Here is a 2,948-nt window from a genome sequence, read left to right on the forward strand (position 1 = left end):
AAATGTATGCATCGTTCAGATGCAGAGGCCGGGGATCATCCTCTTTTTCTAAAAAAAACATCTTTAATTCCAACACCGAAGATTCCGTGAGTGAGCAAGATAGCGCCTGATAGAAAAGCAATAACGCAGGTGTTTGTGCTTGTTTTGTCATTGGATTGACATAATATATTAGTATAAAAAAATTACCTTCATGGTACAATATCAAGCAAGACATTTGGGATGCCTACGACCCACACAAGAAAGAAATAAGAAGAAGAAAATTGACATAGCCAACAACTTGCAAAAGACCAGCAATAACGTCATCAACCATCCTTGACAACACACGAGGTACGAGAAAGATTTCTCAAAAACAACGCCAACAAGAAGATAACGGCGCTCAAACGCAATCGTCACGGGATCCAACCACTGCAAGTAAGATTGAGTATTTTTCATCACTTGTATCAAAGCAATCCAAGGATGGGATAGTATATTACAAACATGACAAACCAGAATTAAGAGCATCACACCATTCAGCATGAATGATGAGCCATCTCAAAAACAAAGAATTAAGAGCATCACACAGTATGAACCAACACCCTGCAGTACACCACAGTAGCTACTACTGTAGTTAATTACACGCACGCCATGCATGTACACGTCTGTCTCACGAAATTGCAACGTCGCACGGCACGCCCCGGAAGGATTTTGCCGACGACGGCGACAAGCCGATGACCACCGGGGAGCAGACCGCCCGCATGTTGTAGTGCCTGGACTTGACGCCGCCAACCAGGAAATGGACGATCGCGGTGACGCGCACCTCCACGCCCACCTCGCCGTCGGAGCGGTCGTGCTCGAGCTCCCGCGCGGTCCAGTCGGGCACCGGCGCCGACCGCGCCACGGCGCGCACCTCGAGCCGCGTCTCGTTCCTGCTGGGCTGGTGGAAGTCCGGCACGTCGGCGACCGCCAGCTGAGGCGCCACCTCGCCCGCGCCGTAGTGCACGTAGACGGCGACCGACCTGTAGCGCATGGACACGCGCCGGTTCGGGTTGTCGGCCGCGAGGGTGAGGTAGAAGGAGGCGTTGAGCGTGGCGCCGCCGCCGCCGCCGGGCGGCGACGTGACGTTGAAGTGCCGCACGGCGGCACGCGCGACGCTGTACTCGATGGGCTTGGGGCGGACGACGAGCCAGAAGACGAGGACGCCGAGGCCGGCGAGGAGCACGGTGACGACCAGCGCGGCCACGATGCAGCGGAGCACGGCCACCCGCCTGGCGCTCCCCGTCGTCGCCGGCATCGCGGTGCCCACCGTAGCTGCGCGCGGCGTATATACTTTCTGCCACCGACGTACGTAGCAGCTATTGTTGCGTCGACGCGTGCACCGTCACCACGGCTAGTCGGCTATGCTTTGTATAGAGAGGGAGAGGGGATCGGAGAAAGAGTGCAATGTACTGTACTGTAGTACGACGGTGCTGTATGATCGATCGAGTCCGCGCGAGTTGCTTCTTTGGCGGGAAAAGAATCGAAGACGCAAAGCATCAAGCATGCACAGGGTGTGCCGGGTGCTTCAAAAGTCGTGCTCCGTTCGCTTTCGGTTTCTTTGCTCCTTTCCTCTGGACGGAGGGATTCCATTTCCAGCTAATATTCCTCTCTGCGCGCTCAAGGAATTTTCAGTGGGAGAAGCAGAGGGGAGCAGAGAATGAGCGGCTCGGTATATGTTTTCGATAATTAACCACTAATTTCTGTGGCAAGCTTAACGCGCCCTGCTCTGGTTGAAGAAAACTTCATCCAAAAGTTCAGGCAAAATCGACAGTATATGGTTGTGAATTTTGGCCAAACATATGAAAACACAACCCTTCTAGCTTCTAGGCTCAACAGGAAATATAATGTTTCATTTGCACACAAAAAACTACTCCCTCCTATCCAAAATAGGTGTCGCAGTTTTGAATAAACAGGGACACTTATTTCAGATCGGAGGGAGTACTGTATATTTTGGCAACGTTTTTTTTAAAGTAATTTTGGCCAAGTTTGTAGAGAGAAAATATATACATCTTAAATAAATATACAAATTGCTTAAGATTAGGAGATTAGCGAAACTTCGGTAGTAGTACTCACGGACTCGGCTCCCCTGACGTACTGCAGGGCGCAGTTGGGCCACTGACAGGTGGGGGCCCACCTGTCAGTGGCCCAACTGCGCCCTGCAGTACGTCAGAGGAACCTCGTCCAGTACTCACAGCTGAAGTAGACTAAACCCTCCAAAAGAAGACTACTAGTAGTACCTAGAGTAACACGACGACACAAGTACAGTTCAGCGGTCACACCGTATACATGACCTAAAGAAAGTAACATCCATATGCACTAGCTTAACCAATTTGGACAACACGCAGCTAATTAGCTTCTAGCTAGCCGTAGTAGTCAGCTCGAAGTGGCGTGCAGAAAGTGGCAGCTAGCTTAGCCATCTCCTCACCTAGTGGTGTTTACAAAGTGGCAGCTAGCTTAGCCACATTCTTCAAGTTGGTTGCTGAAGTTTTGACCTAACTTTTGCAATGCGTGTGCCAAAGAGATTACTCCAACCGGATGATCCATGTCGTTCGTGTCTGCACCGCCATATTTCCGACTCAAATTTGGGCCTGAACTGCGTCGGCCCAAACACGAAGCATCGCGCGTCCTCTCGATGTCCGTCGCAGCCCCATATATCGGTCGACCTACAACCCTGAGCAGTCGTAATTAACGCAGCCACCTACCGAGGTCCCGTCTGGCAGTGTGTGGAAGGGCCGCATGCCCGTCCTTTTTAATGGACGCGTATGTCGGAGCTGGCCTCATCCACTATCGGTCAACATCTAGTCATCTTTGCTTCCCCGCCGGCGACCACAAAACCCTAGCCAGCCAGCTAGCCCGAAACCCTAGCAGAGCCATGGGCATCTTCAGCGGGAAGGGAGGGAGGAAGGGGAGGTTCAGCGCCAGCGCGAGCTCTC

General features: G+C 52.3%; 1 protein-coding gene across 1 annotated transcript; it reads right to left on the bottom strand.

The window, feature by feature from the left end:
- Positions 1 to 435: 435 nt before the first annotated feature.
- LOC123091810 (uncharacterized protein At1g08160-like) lies at positions 436 to 1,429 on the bottom strand. The gene has a single exon (XM_044513419.1). The coding sequence runs from the start codon at positions 1,268 to 1,270 to the stop codon at positions 644 to 646; it is 627 nt and encodes a 208-aa protein (XP_044369354.1). The 5' UTR covers positions 1,271 to 1,429; the 3' UTR covers positions 436 to 643.
- Between the last annotated feature and the right edge of the window lie 1,519 nt (positions 1,430 to 2,948).

The sequence above is a fragment of the Triticum aestivum genome, chromosome 1B, assembly GCF_018294505.1.
Source record: "Triticum aestivum cultivar Chinese Spring chromosome 1B, IWGSC CS RefSeq v2.1, whole genome shotgun sequence".
Lineage (NCBI taxonomy): Eukaryota > Viridiplantae > Streptophyta > Magnoliopsida > Poales > Poaceae > Triticum > Triticum aestivum.